This window comes from Atractosteus spatula, chromosome 16 (genome assembly GCF_055471065.1).
Source record: "Atractosteus spatula isolate fAtrSpa1 chromosome 16, fAtrSpa1.hap1, whole genome shotgun sequence".
Lineage (NCBI taxonomy): Eukaryota > Metazoa > Chordata > Actinopteri > Semionotiformes > Lepisosteidae > Atractosteus > Atractosteus spatula.
This window is the reverse complement of record NC_142721.1, coordinates 9,490,563-9,511,614: the sequence shown is the minus strand read 5'-3', so window position 1 is coordinate 9,511,614 and position 21,052 is coordinate 9,490,563. Positions and strand designations below refer to the sequence as shown.

The 21,052-nt window shown below is 37.0% G+C and overlaps 1 protein-coding gene across 1 annotated transcript in view; it reads left to right on the top strand.

The window, feature by feature from the left end:
- The first annotated feature begins 1,252 nt into the window (after positions 1-1,252).
- The window catches only part of LOC148819529 (UPF0606 protein KIAA1549L-like), a 32,035-nt gene continuing 12,235 nt past the window's right edge, over positions 1,253-21,052 (top strand). Inside the window, exons 1-11 of the mRNA XM_088935194.1 lie at positions 1,253-4,022; positions 4,627-4,742; positions 7,786-8,005; positions 8,310-8,443; positions 9,159-9,327; positions 10,908-10,967; positions 11,435-11,586; positions 12,178-12,349; positions 13,391-13,554; positions 16,840-17,030; positions 20,223-20,350. Coding sequence (XP_088791320.1) covers positions 1,253-4,022; positions 4,627-4,742; positions 7,786-8,005; positions 8,310-8,443; positions 9,159-9,327; positions 10,908-10,967; positions 11,435-11,586; positions 12,178-12,349; positions 13,391-13,554; positions 16,840-17,030; positions 20,223-20,350 — 4,276 coding nt within the window. The remainder of the gene's footprint in view (positions 4,023-4,626; positions 4,743-7,785; positions 8,006-8,309; positions 8,444-9,158; positions 9,328-10,907; positions 10,968-11,434; positions 11,587-12,177; positions 12,350-13,390; positions 13,555-16,839; positions 17,031-20,222; positions 20,351-21,052) is intronic.

The following is a 21,052-nucleotide window of genomic DNA, read 5'->3' as shown; positions in this document are numbered from 1 at the left end:
TTCTTCATTAGCAGCTACATCATCTCATCATAACCAAGCCTCATCTAATTCCATTGCCTTAACCCAGACAAGCTTAACAATGTCTAAAGTGCCTTTTCCAAGAAGCACACTGTTAAAATTGTTTGTGACTCTCTGTGAACCAAGCACTGGAAACACAGAATCAAGAAATGGAATTAAAGTGCCAAAGAAAACTACTCAGGGCTATGACACTAAAATTGGCACATCAAGAGCTGTTGGATCAACTGTTGATAATGTGGCAGACCATGAAGCAAGGATTGATGCTACACATAATGTACCACAAATCTCATCTGGGACTATGACAGAATGGCTTCCAAATGCTACAAGTGAACTGACTTCACAAACACCTAAAATGCCATCATCAAATACTTTAACTACTTCTCAATTCTCAATACCTTTAGCTGCCATTAGTGTGCCTTCGTCAAAAGCATCTGCTTCAGCAACACAACCCACTTCTCATCTTTCCTATGTTCTTGCAAACAAGAGCAGGTCCAGAGCACAAACTGTTTCAACTAATACCAAAGAGGCCAACGCTTTATCTTCTAATTCTGTTTCATTTGCAGCTCTGGTACCTTTAACTACTGAAAATCAAGATCTTTCACAAACAAATAGTTTATCTAGACTTTCTACTCCAATTCGGGCAAATTTTAAGATCTTTTTAAGATCTTTGGGATCTAGTGTTGGAAGCAGAACAAATATAGTTTTGCAATCAATAGATGATAGTACCACATTCCCAGTTTCTGTATACCATACATATACTGCTTCTGATATTATGACAGACAATTCTGCTATGACATTAAAAAGCAATGTACCCGCCTTGCTTGCTTTCACAAAACCAGAAATCAAAACGGAATCACTGTTAGAAAATTATATTTACACTATGAATTCAACTGAAAATGGTTCCAGTGGAGCACAAGCAGTAACTTCAACAGAATCTGCTAGTTCGTCCATTGTTTTAATGACTGGAAGTACTGTTTCAGCTACACCTCTTTCAGCAGAAAGAGCAAATAATTCATCCTTAGATCCAGCAACCACAACAAAGTCCATCAATGACATTATTACATCAACTGCAGATGTTGATAATTCTGAGAGCACAAGAGGTGAGCTGTCTACAGCCAGGACAGAATTTCCTTCACTGTTATCATCCATGCTGACACATTTATCAGGGTCTTCACATTCAAGCAATTTGATATCACCCCAAGGTAGTACTATCTCTTCCATCAACACAAACAAAATGGCAGAAACTGATTCATCTTCTGGTGTGCCAATCACAGCTTCTAGTGCCTTCAGAACAACTGTGACCAATGGCCTTGGAACACTGAGCACACAAGAGCATCCATCATTGACTCCATCCTCACAACAGATTCCATCACTACAAACTGAGATTCAGAGGGTGACTTCTTTGCAAACTTTCCCTACACTGCCTTCACCAGCATCAGTAGATTCATCTTCCATAACCGCAGTTGAACCGACAGAGTCTCTAGGTTTTTTGACAGTTTCACAAGGAGATGGCACTGTCTCTGACCAGACCATCAGTAACACTTCTTTTCCTACCAGTGTCAGCCGCCCTCATGCAAATTCTTTTTCATTTGAGTCAACCACTGTATCAAAAAATCCACATGCCACTTTATTCACTCAACATCCTACAGAAACACCTCTGATGCTTGCCAGTACTGAGACAGAAACAGTGACCACTGAAATTTCATTGCATACTGATGGCTCCTCCTCCTTATTGCCTTCCATTTCTACCACAACAGCAGAGGAGATAAGTGATCATTTTTCCCCACAAAATCCTGTTTTGCGTAGCACCACATTTGAAGCCACAGCAGATTCCCTAAGTTCTGTATCTGTGGATTTTGGTAGTAATACCAAAAACATTACCGCTTATAATTCTCAAGAAACAACAAAAATGATAGATCATTTAGCATCTCCCACTTCAGTGTCCATGTTAGATGCTACTTCTCCTAGCATTGCCACCAAAATGGCCACTAGTGAGGCAAACACTGTTGTGTATTCCAAAGTACCCAGCAGTGGATCTTCATCCTTAGCAGCTACAGATAAGACAATGACAACTAATGAATTAGCATCTTTGACAAGTGCCTACCTTATTTGGAAATCTACAGTGCCTGGAAATACAGAGTACAGTTCATTTGAATCTCAGCAAACTGAGAAGGGAACAAGTACCCAGACTCTGATGCCGGATATTCTGTCCTCTTCAGCCCCTGTAAATGCAGCATCAGGCTCTCGGAGTACTCATCAAATAGAAATTACAGCATCACATTCCTCATTGGGGCCCTCCTCTACAGAGCGTTTTACTGAGTCACATAGTGGGATGCATACATCAGTAGCAACAAGTTCAAGAAGTGCAACAGATTTATGGCAGTCTGTCCTTACAACTAATGGGGTACTTATCCCTAATACTGTCTATACAACTGGGGCATCAACTTTCCAGACATATACTAGAGATTCTTCTTCTAGCATTGCAACCTCACCCCATACTTTGCTTACAGAAATAATTTCAAGTGTATCTTCATCTGTTCCTATTACTGTGACTTTAGCACCAGGAATGATGTCTTCTTCAGAGCTCACCTCACAAATGGAGTCTTCAATGAACACACCCACAACAGAAAGATATATAGATTCCACTAATGGATCCTCTACATCAGCCACTACAGCGTTACCAAGCTCAGCTGACATAACACTGTCTATCAGTACAACCTTTGAGGAAGCTACCACCCAGTCTGAAGACTCTACTGAGGTTTCTACACAGTCTATGGAAACATCTGTTTCTAACACCTTGAGTTCTGCCAGTATATCTCAAAGAGAACTAATTTCTGCTGTTTCTTCAACTAACAGTAATATGACTGAATTTACAGAAGCAATGTCAATAGCCAGCATGTCGCCATTCACAAAATCTCCAATTCTAACCCAAAGCTCATCTTCTCAAAGCAAGCCTGTGTCAAGTGTTCCATCATATGGTTTAACAACTGAACCTGCAACACTGAATTCTGGAAGTTTGCCCTCTGCTTTCACAAGTACAGCCATATCATTGCCCTCATCAGATTCAGTAACTTCAAGAGGAAATGAAAAAACTACCGTTTCTGAGCAGACTGTCAGCGATTTTTCTTCGGCAAGTAATAACATCAGCCTCACAACTGTTTTATCGGAATCACTGCCTGTGTCACTGGAGCACTCCACATCCTCATCTGCTCAGTATTCTTCTAGCTCAAGAACATCTCTAAATACAGAACTGAATACTCCAACATCAGTAATTACAGAAGTGTCTGAAAGAAACACCAATCTTCTGTCATCATCAGCCACTTCAACTGAAGTGCCTTCATTACTCACCTATACCACTGAACCTCCACTGTCTAGACCCATAACATCTCCCCATTCATCACCGACTTCCCTAACACCTGCTGTTGTTCCAACTGCAAATTTTACTCATTCTTCTGTTACAGAGGAAATAACAGCTGAAAATTTGTCTTCGGCACCATTGTCCACTTTCTTTTCAACGGAGAGGGGTGGAGAACTGCCTCTTGAGAGTACCAGTGTGCCTCCAGCAGCATCGACAGCCCCCATTGCAATCAGTAACGCAACACTCCACGTTGTTGAGACCACGTCTACACAGGTGGCGCCCACGAGCCTCACTCGCACAACACAAGAAACAGTTATAAGTGGGACTCCTACGCACACTCCCATGAGCGCTGTGGCCTCCAGCACTGGTGCAGGCAGCACAACACAACCAATAACACCATCCACTCCACTTAGCACCCCTCAGCCGTCAGTGACTTCAAGGGGAACATCTGTCACTGCAGAGATTATGAAAACCTCCTCTTCTCCTTCCATAACAATAACGTCACCCTTGACATCCAAGGTTACCATCACCTCTCAGACGTCAACGTTTACTACGTCTGGGCCAAATAGGCCTGGTCCTGCCACTACCCCTACAGGAATGCCTACATTGCAGTGTAACACTACAGAGAGAATCTGGGTGAAAACAGGTATGGAATTGCTTTATGTTGTCTCACATGAAGCTAGATTTTTACATTTGTTGCATATCATGAAAAACCATCACTAAAGGCACAGGTAAGTATCCTGTATTGCCTAAATTAATTTATTGATTTGCTCAAAAAGAATATCTGAATAACTCGCAATGATTTGTTTATCATCTGCATGAAAATAAATCAGGCAGTGAACAGAACATCACATATTGCTTATTACTTTATTTTATAAATCTTTTGCTGAAATATTTTTAATTCCCTATGTAACATAATGAATAGAAAAACAGCGATCTATTGATTATAAGAAAAATGGTTCAGTATTTAATTAGGAACATGAAATAAATACCAAAGCCTAAAATGTAATTGTCAGTATATTGAGTGCAAGCTATTTGTCTATACCTTATAAAATATAGAATTAATATTCCGTGGTATGTCTTTTTTATAAAAACATATTAATAACGTTTTTACAATTTAAAATTAAAATCTTGAAGTTTGAACAACTATGTAATCTTAGTTATTTTCAGGGCTTCTTAGGCATGCTTTTATTTTTTCTCCGATGAAGGAGATACTCTATTTGTTGCTGTTAGTGTCTTTCTTCTTACAGTGTTGTCCTTAAACATAAGAAGAAACAAAGTGGATGGTATGCTTAAACAGAACCTGACAAAAGGACTCACACAGGCACTTCAGGAGGCCTTCAACAGCAGTGGTGTGCACGCTCAGGTTAGCAACCTACTGCTGCATGATAGGGGCTGCAAGGGGCTGATGCTTCAAAACAGCTACACAAAAACCATGTGTGCATAGGGGGGTCACCTGTCATGTTTTTGTGCAATTGCAGGAGCCAGTATTGTTTGAAATGACCAGGTTAATTTTTGGAAGTATGTGAACTATAGTGAAATGCTTCACCCCCCTGCCCATGGATGAAAAAAAAAGATCTCCCCCAGGAAGGTGGGGGGGCCATCTTTTTTTTTTATTTTGACGTTGATCCGTGTGTCTCTGGTGCTTTAGATAAGATATCGGTATACGATGCAAATACATGCTAAACGGTTTCAAAGAACTATAATATTTCCTTGTGTTTTAGCCTTTGGCCATTTTACACCCTTGGATATATGTTTTATTAATCATGTGGTGATTTAATATAAGGAGTAGTAAAATGGAGGTTTTGATAGTTGGAGACTGTATAGACAGTATAGTGTGGATGCCTCTGAGGGAGACTTGTATGGTGTGTTGGATGCTTGGTGCCCAGGATTCATTACTCCCTGAGAGAGTGGAAAGGTTCAGAACCAAGTGGATTCAAGTGAATGGTCCAAGTAGGAACTTATGACAGGAAGAGGTAGGCCGATTGCTTCTTGAAAACAAATTTAACGATGTAGCTTAAAAACCAAAAGCAGACTATCCATTGGCATAATTCTGGTGGTCTTTTCAGGACATTTACTGCTGTCACATGTTACTCCAGTGTCACTCCTTTTTGAGTTGTTCCTTCTGTGGGGTCTGGGTACTGTCAAAGATTTTCAATGAGTTCAATTTTCTGAATGCAAGGAGCATTTAATCTTGGAAGTTTTCCAACAATGAATAATAAATGTCCTGGAGCTTACCCTATTGATCTGGAGGTTAAGAGAGCCGTAAAAAAACAAGCTGCTGTTTAAATTTCTTGCACATCCTGCAAGGTGTACCTTTGCCTCTCATTAGTAGTTTAAATATTAGATTACGATGGTCTTACCTTCAACCCTTGGTAAAGTACTGTCTTATTTAGGAAATCTTAGAAACCATTCATTGACAGGCATAAGCACATTTGGAAATAAAAGTACATTTCAATAGGTAAGGTGATACGTTTGTCATATTTAATATCTGTAAGTTTCCCTTTTTCAAATGAATGAATGATGAGAATTAATAAATGAAGGATGAATGAATGTATCATTTCAAATTAGACAGCTGCCATAAATAGGCAGGGTGAAATGAAATACAAACTCTCAATACTGCATTCACTGGAAACAGAACTGAAAATGTAGATATTTATCATTATGCAAGCTCCTCTTACAGTTTCCTAACCAGAAGTGAATGCTTAATTGTTAGAAACTATTTCAGAATGTTACCAATGTAATATTAACCAAAATTATTGAGTTAATGCACAAACATAAGTTTAAGATTTTAGTTACTACAAGTGTTTGGAACTTCTTTCATGCATAGTTTTATTTTTGTGTCTTTTCCATATTTTAAATTTTTTTATGACCAAGGCTGTTGCATATCACATGTTCTAGTATAACACTGATTTCTGTTAATAGATGTTCTTCCTTCGTGATCGGTTAATTGACACATTTTTCAGACCACACTAAAAGGAAAGTCTGCAGATTGTGGGCATCGTATAAATGTTCCTTATTGCAAGATATTGGCTTCCTTAAGTGAAACTATACTTAATGAAATCTTCTTTTTCTTTTATTAGTTACCTTTCTCTCTCCCACAAAGTAAAAAAAAGCATTTTGCAGATACTGGATGATCCTGTATTGCAGTGCTTTTCTCTAGCACTGTTAATTTGTAATCGGGGATATCCTTATCACCCAGGCACAATGCAGATCAGAGGAAGCATCTTCCACGACATGAATTCTTGTTTTTATATTACTGAAAGGCAAAAACCTAAGCATGTCTGAAATGGAACAAAATGTTACTGCAGTGCTTTCAATAAGTTGTTGTCTTAACCTTTATTTCCAGTTAGTCCAAGTAAATGAACTTGGTTGTTTTGCAAAAATCCCTTTGTTTTTGAGGTCTTTGTGTCAAAACTATCTTTTACCCTGGATTGGAATTACTATTGTTCAGCTTAAAGTGTGCGTGTTTTTAAGATAGTTTAGCAGCGGGATAGTATTTAGTTTTTTTCTTTTAGTTCCGTTTGTAATTATTGTCTATTTTATAATATTAAAAGTATATAATATTGACAATATTTACATTATAATATTATAAATATGTACATAATATTTGCCTATGTTCCTATTAATTATAGGAAAACAATAAGATGTATTTTACATCTAAGTATCCCTGACAAATGTAATTATAGGACTTTTTGAGCTTGTCACAGCTTTGAGATTTGCAAATACCCCAGCAACCTAACTGGGGGCATTCAGAGCAAGAATGCTTCGTTCTCCTTGCAACTTCCAAAATTAAAAGAAATGTAAGAGATTAACAGCCCCAAGGTGAGCATCTGATGTATCTGTCTGTAATGCTCATCTCCATCAGATTCCTCTGTGTTTGAAATGGCTCTTGGCTGCCTTTCATTAATTTCCTGCTGTCAGACAGTGAATCTGGAGCCAAACACCGCTGTCCATCAGACCCCAAGTATAACGTCTGTGTCCAGAGGTAACTGACTGACAGCTCAGCAAATACAAAAAGCACTAGTAATGATATGATAGATATGCAAAATTAATTGTATGTCATGGAACAGATAAATGTAGAAAAGCCCCTTTTCTGTTTTCTATGCAATAACAATAACTGTGTTTTACATATAATATAGTAGTGAAAATAAAAAGAATGGGTAGTGGAACATGCATACACATGTTTAAGCAGCCCTTCAAACCTGGTTGTTGCAAAAACCTCTGAAGACACGAGACATATGAAACATTAATATAGCACATGTGCATCCTAAAAATGTAAAGACGACTGTTTCATTAATAAAGTCTATTTATAAAGGAGCTTCTGATCTGATATGATTCCGAAATGGTGTTGCTCTCTGCATTACTGAGAAGTCACAAGTCCACAAAGCTCTGTCTTGTGCTTTCAGATTGAAAACCTGACCAGCAGTACGAATGTCACTGTCGGTTACTACGCTGCAAGTGGCAGCACTGTCTACATTGCATCTGTTGTTGTCAGTGCTCTGAATGCTTATGGGATCGACAGGATGATGACTGATATTAAGCAGTACGTGGCTGAGGTCCAGTCCATTCCCATTCCTGCTGCTCCGTGGATTCCCAGCCCTGCTATTTCTTTGCAGCTCAAAACAGGTAAGGACAAGACAGTCCCAACAGGAAATAAACAGGGAATCCTAGTCAAGTCATCAGTCAGGCTTATTATCAAGTGTTTGCATACCCAGTAATTGCTTTGCTTAAAGATCATTAGACACTTAATGGTTCAATAATAAGTTAACTGAAGTACTAAATACACAGCAGAGAATTTCACTTGAAGTGCCATTTTTTCTTTTTTGTTGACTGGATATAGGAAAATAATGAAGGTAAATAACAATGAACCCAGAGATATTTTACATTAATAAATATGATCATGTCTAACCTGTTATTTTTGCTGATCCAGTCCTCAGGTTCGTAGGCCCCACAGACAATATAAATTCCTGCAGTTTTGTTCAGACTATGGAGCAGCGATTGCAGAATGCGTTTGCAGAAGCCGAGTCCAAAGTGTTGAATTCTCACAGCCGCCTCTCTGTTCAGGTGCAGTCATTTGCTTTCTCCAAGTTGATCGTTTGCAGAGCTTTTAAAATCTTCTTTTTCCGTGTTTCCATAGCTAGATATCTGCATTGAATGTGGACCTTATTCATGAGCCATCACAGAGTGTGACACTGTTGCTGTCTGTACAGTTTTGAGATTTTTGTCATTTTAAGGTATTTGTCTAGTGATTCTCAATGGAACCACTTTTGGTCCTGTTTGGAAGCTGTGGGCATCCTGCCCCTCGTTTATGTGCAACGTGTTGAGTGCTGACCTTTTTCTGAGCTGGGATTCATTCACTATATCTCAGGCATAATTCCAGCCCCAAAGCCACACAGCACTTTGTACAACAGTAGTGAATTGCCTGCACCCATAGGCTGGTCTCCTATCTCACAGAAATAATGCTCCGATTTTCTCCTACGGGGTTACAGCACAGTAAAAATGAATCCTGATGTGGTTGAACATCAGTCTAATTCTTGGGAAATAAGCATCAGTGTACTCAATGGACCTTTAAAATCACCTGGTTTGTACTCCTGCTGTTTATGCTAACAAAATGATTAAGCATTAACATGAAGCTTCCACCTTATTTTCCATTAGCAATCTTATGGGTATAATAATAGTCATTACTACTGTAATTTTCCTTATGAGGTTTTTTAAAAAGTGGCTTAAACAGAGACTCTGAATTGAAACAGCCATTTTTGTCTGTGTCATTGTTGATTAGATCTTAAGCACAACTCAGTCAGCTGGGTCTCCTGCTGTCTCTCTGATCTATGTGGTAAGGAACCAGAGTGTGGTTTTGAATGGAACCATTTCCAGCAACCTTCTCAATCAGCTCACTGCAGAATTGGTGGGGTATTACCTGTTCTTCCCACCTCTGATTATCGCTGAACGTAAGTGTCCAATTCAGACTGCTGTGTTTGCTGTTCATGATGCATAGTTTTGTGTGCTGTGGTTTGGGGTGAACTACTGGTGACTGCTGTGTTTGAAAGAGTGTTACAGTTTATGTTTGCATCCAGTGGGGGCAATGTGGATTCGTATAAAGTACCACAGAAGTCAAGTCTTTGAGTTGTGGTCTTGCATTCAAACGTTCTGGTATAAATGAAATATTTCAGCAATATGAATTTCATTACTGCACTTCCTACTGTACATCACTCTGCCAAAAGTGTCTAGGATTAACCAGTTTACTGCAGTAGCCAATTTAATTAAATATGATTTTCTTTGTGAACATTCTGAACTTGATATAACTCTCTTTCTGGATGAATAATGTACGTTTATTAAAATGATCCTTTTACAGTTTTGTGTTGCTCTGTGTATTTCAGAGTAAAATGAGGACTAAAATACATAAATTTCACAATGGCAATGAGGTTAAACAGCTGAATCTACTGGAATACTTTGGAGTAAAATTCACCTCGACCATTAGTTTAGCTGATGAAATTTCTTTTAGTTGGAAGTCAGTGAGTGCCTCACCGAGTCCTCAACATTGTCAGAAGAATTGTGATTAACAAGGCACGGCTCTGTTCAGGAAAAGTACTTTGTAGAGTAGAGTAAACATTTGTAGAGTAAACATTAATAGTAACCCTGGACAAGAGCATCTGTTCAGCAGCAACAATTGTTAGGACCAGTTATCAAACAAAGAAATGGGCTGTGAAAGATGAAAGTATTTTTATGAAAGCTGTCAGTATGCTTATGAAAATCAATTATGCTGGTAAATAATTAAGAGTTTTCAGTGCCCAGTTGGCCTGAAGCCTTAGGTTTGGAAGCCAAGAAATCTTAAACAAGAGTAAGATTAATAATTAGTAACATTGCAGAGAATTTCAGGAAATGCTGTGATCTTTTGTAATTTGTGCTTTAACTTGATTTTTATCTTAATTTAGATGTTATCAGTGCTGTTAGAGTACAAGACAAGTACAAGACATACAGTATGTGTACTCATGACACTGAAAAAGGAGTCCATGAAACTCTCTATTACTCTTCTATTACTAAAGTCACAAAATCATCCATGTGCCTAACATGTGTAAAGTGGAAATTCTTCTTATAGTACAATTTGTAAAAATAGTTAAAATAATAAACAATAACCAAAAAATTACCTTTTTTTCTTCTTTATTTAAAACAGAAAAAAAAACAACAAACAGGAAGAAACTATTTGGGTAGTTTCTAAGTAGCTTTATTTCCATAGAATTGTAAAAATGAATCATCGGTTTATGTTAATGTTTTAATTAATCTTTTTTTAAAAGGTAATTTGCATTTAATTATACCCTGATTTTAAAACACAAAATCCAACTTTTGAATGCAAACAATGTACTGATGTGATGGAATTAAGAGGAATTATCACCTATACCTAATGCTGCAGAGATTTATTAACCTAGTACATCAATGTGAAGACAAAGCCACCAAAGGGTTCTTTGCTAATTACATATAAGTGCATGATTAAAAATGCTTTGAATGGTTTATTCCTGCTTTACTTTTTCAGCATTAGAGTACCACAATCTCAACACTTCCCAGTCGACAAGGGACTACTGGGTGATTACAGGTAATTTGGACTTTGTATTTGTAGTGAACATTCATTTATTTTTTTATGTAGACTGCTTTGTGCAGAGAAGCTTGTGATAACATGTGTGGAGCCAAAATGTTATCTTCTGCTGGCTATTTACTTTTCAGTTGTAGCTGACTGGAGCATTGTAAGATTGATTTCCTGTTGCTTATTACTGTGATAAAATCACTAAACTGGCTAATTAGATTTAAATTTGTATTGTTCAGGACATTCTAATCTAATCACTATACTTATTACCTAGTTGTAGTAAAACAACCAAATTTCAACTAAAATGACTAAGGACGAAGCATGTTTGTTTTAAGGAATGACAGCTAATCACTGACTCAACAGTTGCTCAGGATCCCCTTTAAAATATATTCGAAGCCAGAGAAATGTTTTTATTAGTGAGTTTGTTTCCTAAGAGTTTTGTGGTTCCACCAGCCTCCTCCTCTCTCTCTGATTTCCAGTCATTCAGGATGTTGACAACTCCTCTCTGGAGGGGAATTATCAGAGCTTTGCCAGTCTAATGGAGCAGCGCTTGGCAGAGCTGTTCGTGATCGCTGGGCAGCAGGGAAGGAGGTTCAGGAGAGCCACTACTGTGGGGAGCTACACTGTCCAGGTGACCAGTACATCATGGACAGTGATCTGAGCAGCTTCGCATGATGTCCAAATGGAGTACAGCACAGGATTGCAGATGAGATTGCAGATAAGATGTGATCGGAAGGATTATAATCAAGTTGGGAGTAAAATGAAGTCTTTTCTTTAAGTTAGCGGTGCGATAACTCCTGTTACCTCAGAGATTCTCAAAGAGGCCTGCTTCCATAGAAGCCCAGATTATGGCTGCTCACATGATTCTTTGAAGAAAAAGCTTGTTGATCCTGCTTTCAAGATTATACTCTAGATATTTTTGAAACCAATAAAAGTGGGATTCCATTTTCTATTTCAGTATGTAGTAGATAGAAGTTTAAATACCATGCCTTTAACTGCCTTTACAGCATACACACCACAATGATTCAAGCTATGTTGTACTAGGAGTTTTACCTCACTTGCACAACACACTTTTTCTTAATTTAGAGGATTAATGTAATATATGAAGTAAATTAAAATTATTCTTTATTTTTAACTAAAAGTGACCGGATTTTACAAAAGAATCTAACACTCTGTAATACCTATTAATTTAACTGACAAATTCCTGCTTTATTTTGTTTAGATGGTCAACATAAAGCGAATCCCAGGTCCAAAGAACCCAGCTGAGTTGATCTACTATGTTCTGTGGAATGGCTCCCCTTTGCTTGGAACCTCAGCCGCCAAAATTCTGAATACAGTGGACTCCCAGACCATGGCGTTAACTCTGGGTTACTTCGTGCAGCTCCAGGCTGAACGTATGAAATTTGCATCTGTTAATATTAAAACTCTGTTGGAGAAGATGGCATTTTATTACAGAATCGGTTCAGAAAAGAGGGCAAGAATATCAAGAAGATGATATGAAATACCATAAATAGTTGTAGATCACTTTGACAAAAACTTGTGCATGCAGCTTTTGGAAAATGCTCTTATTTTTCTTGCTTTGTTTTGTTTGTCATTGATATTTTTATTCTCCTGACAAACAATGCTTTGAAAATAAAACTCCTTGAAGTTTAAAATAATGCTTGTTGCCAATGAGGGGGTGAAAAGACATCTCTGTTGTTTGCTGTTAACAAACCACAGACCATGCACTGCAGGTTCAAGTGAATTTGACATTGTCTCCTAGCAACATGAACATGCCTCTGTTTTTCTAAACACAGGGCAAAGGAGCAGTGTTAACATAGATCCTGTTAGAGACAGGAAAGGTAAAACCATTTCACCTGCTGTGGAGACAGGACACCCTCCACAGGAGAGGACTGATTTAGTCCTCTTTTAGTTTTCAGAATGGGCTTTCAAAGCTCTTTCAAACAGGACTGGTTAGTCAAAGCATTACCGAGCTCCCGATGGTATTAAAGTTGTAGTCAAACATAAAATATTGCATCTTTTTGAAAAAGCCTGGAAAACAGAAGTGAAAACAGTGCATGTGTATCCCGACATTTGCAATACTTCTGCTTAATATCTATGACAACAAAATAGTTTAAAGTAACCTTAAATTCACCACCCTTTCTGCACTTCAGTTATGCTTTTATTTGATTAATTCTGTGGTTGTTGTGATGAATTCACTTTTTCCTGTGAAATGCATGAATGATTGCATCATGTCTTTCCACAAACACTGGAAACAACAAAATAGCTCTCCCAAGGAACCTATCCAGATTGCACCCAAAAAATATCACATGATATATTATGAACTGTGATGGATATGTTTTGTTATCAGTGTCTTTTCTAAAAGGACCCTAATTCCTGTGAGCTGTGGAGTGACAGACACACTTGAATTAACCTGTGACTTTGTGTTTCACCAGCTGTGGTAAAGAACCCACCAAACAACTTGTGGATCATAGCTGCGGTGCTGGCTCCTATTGCAGTAGTCACCATCATCATCATCATCATCACCGCTGTTCTCTGCAGAAAGAACAAGAATGATTTCAAGGCCGATACGATGGGAAACGTGCACCCACGTGCCAAGGTAAACTTGCCTGCTTTGAACAGAACTCCATTTGCAAAATCTGTAAAGAACTGCTAAATTCTAATTCGATAGTATGTGATTTCTAGTGAAATGACAATTGCACAAGCTTTAAATTGCTTGCAAATTTAAGTAATGTTCAAGTACGATAAGGCAGATTAAAAAAGATGGAAGCAGGTGATTGTTCTCTCACTTAGACAGCTGTTTAGGGTGTATTGAGGTGAGTTGATGGATGTGTATTTAGGAAAGGATGATAATACTTTGCTCAGCTACAGTAAACCTAAAGTCAGTTCATTCAATTGGTTAAAAAAATCAGTGAATAAACTGTATCAACAATAAGTGAAATCAATATCATTTTGTAGTTTTTAGTTCTGAGTGAAGATGTATAAATAGTCTTTCTACGCTCTGTTTCAAACCTCTATGCTCTCAACAATTTTTGGCAGTAAAAGAATCTCTGAATATATAGGGCAACATTTTAGCCTGTAGAATACTATACATATTCAAACGTTTATTATTAGAAATTCCATTAAGCTTCCAATGACAATATTTTGATTTGGATCAAAGTAAGATATGAAGCTATTAAATGTTCCAAAGAACATTTGCAATTTATTACCTATTTCTTTAGCTAATGGAAGTTTATCATATGCATATCATAACATGAGTGGACAGCAATACAATTAACACATTATTGTAGTGGCATTCTAAAGGTTTGGTTTGAAAGAGAGTACCAAATAGTCTTCATATTTCTGTGTTTCCTCATTAAATGGAAATTCCTCATGTTTGTGTAGCCTTGCACTGCACATACTGTAGTATAGACCGTAAAAATGAGGTCAGATTTGTTTCACACTGTGAAGAAAATTAGGTTAGCAGACTTAAGGAAAATATATCTAATGTATACAGTGCCTTGTAGAGAGAATGTATATGTCATTTTTATTGCCAGTGCTTCAGAAAAAATGTTATATTTTATGTCTTGAAATGAGTGTGTCCTTTGGCCATCTGTATTATCTTCAAGTACAGCACTTATGTGTTAATATAAGGAATAGATGTGCTGACACAGTTTCAAGAAGTAGTCTCCTAGTCTCCTATTCACAAAGGTGTCCCCGTCTTTTGTCATTGATGATTTTTTATATAAAGAGAAAAACATCAAACTACACCCTGTATTGTGAAGGTTTTTAGAATATGAACATAGAAATACATTGTCATTAAAATTAAATAAAAGGACAGTTTACAAAATTTACAGAAGGTGAAGGCCTTGTCTCCTGTATGTTGTTGCTATAAGGGAGAGTAACAAGCAGACAAGCAGCTGCATTGCTGTAGAGGCCACAAGGGAGGTGAAATTATCCAATTTACGGCATTTCATTATCTGTGAAGTAGGGACAGACAGTACAGAGGTGAAAGATCAGTAATTATGGTATAATTAAAGTTGGTCTTCTATCTTCCAAGCTTAATCTTTCTTGAAAACAAATTATCTTCTGAAGAAGGCTCCACGGCCGAAACGTTGTGTTCTCTTTCTTCTTTTTTTCAGCATGGAATAAACGTATTACGTGTTCCTTTGCAGCCTATGCATGCTGACACAGCTACCCCCTAATCTTATTTATATACAACAACCAAAAATAATAGCTTTTTTGGTAGTCCTGTGAAAATTATTTTTGTATATCCAGTTATAAAACAAGACATTAGTGTGATTAGATCTAAGAAAAAGTTCACTATATCCAGAATATGTCTGTATCCTTTTATTTTATGATGATCCCCCATCTGGGTCATAGTGCTGGAATTCCCAGCTGTGCAATATCCTTGGTGTTTCTACAATTCATAGTGGATGAGCAGGTCAGTTTGTTTTCTCAATGTTGATGCAGCGTCTTTATTTTTCTGTAGCAAGAGCTGTCTGGTAGAATATCACCCTTCCAGAATACAGGAACAGAATACTGAGCTGACTTGGGCTGGTAATTAAGGACTTTGTGGTCTACTACAGTCAAAACATGGAAGGAAAAAATAATTTTTCCTGTTTTAAAATGCAAAGCAGTAGTATCCAGTGTGTTTAAAAATAGCATTTCAATTTTTAATGTGATTTAGCTAGGGCAGCAGTAATCATAATAGGTTTTCAAAATATCTATATCATGCCTTCATTGTGTTTTGAGTTCAAGTCTAATTTTACAGGCTGTGGAAGACAGAGACAGAACTGTTTTTTGCATTACAATTTATTTATGTAAATTGAATTTTTTTGTGCTCTAAATAGTCTTATTCAAGACAGTTGAAATAAACACGCCTCAAAACAATTTGTAGCTGTGACTTTTTGTTTTGTGATTCCGAATTGGATAAATGCTGGTATCTTTTTTTGCCCTGCATGACTGCAAATACGCATCTTTGGAGAATGATGGAATGTACATACAGTAGTCTCTTGAGAAACTGAAGTTTACTCCCCTCTACTGAGATATTATACTCACCTTTCTGCTGTATTTGTTTTATAAGCATTAGACAGGATTTCACTCACAGGAGGATGTTGCTTAGGAGTCCAATGTGATATTATATTGTGACCCAGCATATCTTATTTGTAGAAATCTCACTCTTTCACATTATCTTGAAATCACAGTATTCAAAAAAGCACTGACTGTAGATTTAAGAGCTGTTTTTGTTCTTGCAGGCAAACTGTAACCACATTTTGAACTTCTGTCATTTAGTTATATATGTGCAATTAAATTAACCATATCAGAACAATTCTCTATTTAGTGATAAACTTCACTATGCTCAGTGTAATGTTGTTGTTATTTAATTAGCAGAGTGCTTAATTTGACTTTGGCTTGGAGAACAGCAGAACATGTACTGCACAGATGTGTGTATCCACCACTGCTAGTTCTTACAACACCTCTCAGTGCTGTTAATACCTGTTACACATTAGTGGCATATAAGAAATTTTAAAAACACAAAGAAGGTGATGACTTCTTTGACTTTATTTGTTTCTCTGACATGTTGGAGTGAACAAGAAACATTCATAGTTATTTTGTAAGTGATACACGCTTTTGTGGCATAATGAAGTTTCCTAAAGGCCTTTGACTTAATTGGTTCACATTCGATTTGCTTTAATTCATAATTCCTTATTACAACAGCACTACGTGGATGTCTTCATTTTTTCTCTGCTAATGTCTATGAAGAGGAACTAGAGAAATTTACCAGCTGATTCACTGTTGGAAGATACAGTATACTCCTCTTAACAGAAAAGCACCTTTTAGATTTGGTACCAATATTTGATGGTAATATTCTGTTAACCTCAATCCTTATTTTTCATTGCAGCCAGTGCAGGGGTTCGATTATGCAAAGCAACATCTTGGGCAGCAAGGTGGCGAAGAGGAAGCACCTCCTGTGACCCAGGAAACAGTGGTGTTGCCTCTGCCAGTCAGGGATGCACCCCTGTCCCAGGAAAGAGGGATATCACACGATGGAAGCACCACGAAAAAGACCCTGTCCAGTGACATGCGGAAGAGGTAAGAGCAGTTGGCAAAAAGGCCCACCGTCGTGTGTGAGGAGTCTTCCTCGCTTCAGGGAACAAACATGTTACGATATATGTTTCTGCTTCACTTGTCCCTCAAAACCTGACGTCTTTGCAGGGGTTTATTGGTAACGCCTGTGACAGGTGTAAAAACGTGCTCTCCTGCACATCTTTCAGTTCAAGCTTGAGCAATAACCATTAAGCACAGAGTTTGGAGGAGCACCTGGTGGTGTCCTCATCTCTGAATTGCCATCTGAATTGCATTGTTTTCCCAACTACTTTAGCCATCCTTACCAGTTGGGTACTTTACCCCCCCACCTTTCCCTCTGTCCTCTGTTCACTGGGTCTGGGATATTTTGCAGTGTCCCAAGTTGGAAAAAATCAATTCGCAATTCAAAAGTACTACTTAGCAACTATTTTTGCCTTTTCTAATCCACCCACCTCCATCCTTTCTCTTACTTTCTATTCTTCTTTTTAAATTCTTTCATTAACACTTATTACAGTACTTATCCTGTTACCTATTCTAAAATTGGGATATAATATTATGTTGATTTTTATTTTTTACTAATTTAACTAATTTGACTAATTTGATCAATTTAAGGTATTCTGCACACTTGGAAGCCCAATAATAAAGACATTTCTCATTTGATATCAGGGATCTCACTCCTTTTTTAGTTTTCGCAAGACATACAACGAAGTTATTTATCTGGTCCTCATCTATAGTTTAGCATAACAATACAAAACATCCTCACTCGTTTTTTCTTGTTAAAGGACTACTGTTATACTTTTCTTTAGAAAATGTGAAATGTGTGTTTTGGAGTAAAGAAAAGTTTTAGTAGTTCAAAAATGAATTATGTAAACGTAGCAAAAGCGACTGGATTCACACTTTATGTACTTAGAAGTAATTGGTTTATTAATATTTTTCAACAATTTGGCTTATACAAGCCTCAGTCAGGGCATCAGGGCATTTCTCTTTTTTATCAAATGAATTATGCATTAATATACACTTAGAGGCACAGTAAGTTGTAAACACAGAGTATTTTAACTTTAAGCTGCTTGATAATTTTTCAGGTCTGCAGACCTCTAGGCTGGGTTTGAATCCTGTATCTCTTTGAAACTGAGAACAGATACCATGCCTTGTTATGTCAGAACAAAATGTGCCCAATTAAATTCTCCTCTGTATGTATAGATAAAACTTCATTTGCATTGTACAGGTTTATAGGAATAAGTTATCCAGTACGTAACACCTCATTTACTATATCAGGGAGAGACAGCTGTGCTTTTCTGAGGATTAACATGAAAAACTGAAATAAACCTCCAAATTCTGTTTAAACTGTGCATAAAGTAAGTTAAAAACTTTAAGCATAATTAACAAAAAAAGGGATATACAATTGAGAATGATAATGGAACAGTTTGTACAGTATGATGGCCATGGAATTGATTCTGTATTTTTTTCAACCATGAAAGTGTCTTTCAAAATATGTTCTATGCCATATGTTCTACACCATGTGTATTGCAGGTTAAATCCCAAAGTCCAGATATTACTCACTTGAATAAGTTTCTGTATTTCTGTAGATTGATTAACCTCTTCTAATGCTAAGTCAGTATTTAATTGGCTGTTATTTGGCTACCAGATGGCATTGATTTTTAAGTGTTGTTTATGAATTATCAACCAACAAAAACTGTGAGTGAGAAATTACAACACAAAAAAACACCTCAGGCTTTCCTCTGAGACTTTTCCTCACTCCCTGTGGAAAGATTTGTTTAAGAATTGTAATAGATGAGTAGCTTCTGTTGTTTCTCATAGCTCAATTGTGGTGTCTACAGTTTGTCAGCATTTTTAGAAAAAAAGCTTAAATGGTACTAATGTACCAATCTAAAATATAAATTATTTTATCATTAGACTAATGGTCTTATTTGTTAATAAAAATAAGTACCAATTGCTTTCTTATTTTTTCTTGCCCAGAATGCAATTTGCATTGATCATTGGAGTGAGACACATTCTCTCTATATCAGTGGAAATAATCAGCTACCTCAGCATTATACAGTCTTGAAGATCGTTGCTTCCTTTGAGACACAACTGATAAACATGCAAATGAAACATTAGGGGTGTAAACTAATATATGGGAAAATATTCAGTTCTTTCGTTTGCCACAAAAGGTGTGTCTGATTAGGCCAACAGCTATGTTATCACATTCCAACCTTAATACTGTCAAAGTAAATTAAATATTTTTTTACGGTACCACAATAGTAATCAGCTTGTTGTTTTTTCAGTGCTGCAGTTTTACCTATAGTACTTGGTCACAATTAAAGGTCCAGAAAAAAACCTGCAGTTTTTGTCTTGATCATGTTGTTGGTTTTGCTTTTTTATTTCATGTAAAAAGCTGAAAACACCTTCAGTGGGAAAAGGACAAATACAGTGTGTTGTTGTGACATTGTTTTATACCACTGGGACTTGTGGGTAATGTGGAGAATTGAATTGTTTACCTTTGTATATAATCTTTGAAATATAGGTGCTGATTATAAGAGCCAAACAATGCATATATTCATAGCTACAATTCATATTCTTGTTTAGCTACTGCCAGTGAAACAGACACATACATCAAAATCTGTTAATATTTTAAATGACTAGGTTTTGGTGATTTGATCTCTGGTGTTAGCTGTCTGGAATGAATCATTTAGCATTAGAGATAAAACTGTCTGAGCACCGCAATCATTTACCGTTTTGTTCTTTAACCATAATAACAAAAAATGTTCTATACACAAACCGTAGGTGTTCAAATCATTCTTCTTTATGAGTCATATTTCTTAAAGTTAAGAAATACGACTCATAGCAGCTGCTGGTATATTGCCTGGCAAAGGTAAACTTAAGTTCTGTAGATTTGAAGGATAACTGCTGTGAAAAGAAAGAATAACAATAATCTTAGAAGGTAAAGTGTGAATTTCTTAAATAAGGAAATTATTCCATTAAATAAGGAAAAATCGGAGTGCTGTATTCATAAAGTATGGAAAGCTATTGTTCTGTGCCTCAGGATTCATGTTGCTGAGCGCTAAAGGTGCTTTTCTCCAGCAAACGTTGTTAGTACAGGTATCCATTAGGGTGTTAGAAGGTCATTGAGGTAACCATTAACTGTGGGTAATATGTAAAAGAACTTACAGTCTCTTTGTTGCTATGGTTACTTTGCAGCAGGCTGCCTAGTGAAGATGGCTCTCTCATCAGTAACGAATCAGGAAAGCTCAACTCCAGTAGAGGCTCTGTGCTGAAAGTAACAGCACAGCAGAAAATGACAAAAGAGGAGGCAAAAAAAAGGAACGGTAAGAAGGAAGTTAAAGAAGATCTGCATTGAAAAAAATGTCAGGGATAGAGCAATGTGCAGCATATTGTCTTCAATCATTGTTATAGCATGCCCTCTTTAATAACACAAGATTATAGCTAGAGTGCAATCCTACCAAACCTAACTCATAGCTCATATCTGCACTTGGACTGCTAGTTAACTGTATCTCTTTGTAGGTATTCATCTACTGTATCTGTTAAGCAGTTATCTTGTGATTTATAACATAGGATAATACTGTGGCCTGACAAATTGTGCTAGCTTGCTTTTGGCACTGTATCCCGTATGTCACCATAACCTGTAAAAACCTCAGCAGAAAGAAACATGGTATGCTTTATCTGTTTTTTCTATCACACTTAATACAAGGAGAAAGGTCAGCTTTCATTAAACATTCATGCTTATGAACATAACAGATGGCAGGGAAATGAAATTTCATGCTTTGCAAATGTTTCACATGGTGGAAAATTTTAGGCACAACATGCAAATTAAGATGGACTCACACTGGGTGCTTATGTCTATATTTCGAACATGAGGCAGTTTAAAAGCCCTTGATATCGATTGCTTCTGCAGAGTCCATGCCTTCTAATTGCATATTCAGTCATATATTTTAAGCAAAAAAATGCATAGAAATTAATTTGTGATTCAGTCAGATTTACAACTGAAGGTCTGTTTCCCGATTTTGAAC